The following is a 561-nucleotide window of genomic DNA, read 5'->3' as shown; positions in this document are numbered from 1 at the left end:
GCCCCCCCCGGCCCCCCGGGCACCTCCTGATGAGGCCATGGTGACGAGGATGAGGGCGTCCCCGCGGGCGCTCTGCTCCTCCGAGTACTGGAGCTTCTCGGTGACCGAGGCCAGGATGTCCTGCACCGAGGCCGAGAGGCGGCTGCGGATGGTGACGTACGAGTGGTCGGGCATGTACACGCGGCAGAAAACTGGGGAGAGGGCGGGGGGTCAGCGCCGGGCACCCCCACACCACCCCGGGCACTGCCCACCGGGGAAACTGAGGCACGGAGAGGGCACGGCCCCGTACAGTGGCTGGTGGGTCACAGACGGGACCCCAGTCCCTCTCAGATCCCCCCAAAGTCACTCACTCTCGTCAGAACCCCGGAATGCCACCCGGGTCTGCAGGCAGGAGTCGATGCGTCGGAAATGCCGGAACAGCGGCTTCACCTGCTTGTTCGGGGGGGGTGTCTCGTCGGCCACCCTGGGGGGCACAGCACAGGGCTCAGGCAGGGCCCCAGACCCCGGGGCTGCACCCCGAGACTGCAGGGTGGGCTCAGGAGGAGGGTGGGCACAGGAGGA

General features: G+C 69.7%; 1 protein-coding gene across 1 annotated transcript; it reads right to left on the bottom strand.

Moving 5' to 3' along the window:
- Positions 1-23: 23 nt before the first annotated feature.
- LOC121342573 (rap guanine nucleotide exchange factor-like 1) lies at positions 24-509 on the bottom strand (the record flags this gene model as incomplete). Its single annotated transcript, XM_041417096.1, has 2 exons — positions 24-191; positions 351-509. Coding segments are annotated over 2 exons (327 nt in total), but the record flags the coding sequence as incomplete, so codon positions are not given.
- Between the last annotated feature and the right edge of the window lie 52 nt (positions 510-561).

This window comes from Onychostruthus taczanowskii, unplaced genomic scaffold, assembly GCF_017590055.1.
Source record: "Onychostruthus taczanowskii isolate IOZ18803 unplaced genomic scaffold, ASM1759005v1 scaffold5408, whole genome shotgun sequence".
NCBI lineage: Eukaryota > Metazoa > Chordata > Aves > Passeriformes > Passeridae > Onychostruthus > Onychostruthus taczanowskii.
The sequence above is the reverse complement of the archived record's forward strand: the minus strand, read 5'-3'. Positions and strand labels throughout refer to the sequence as shown.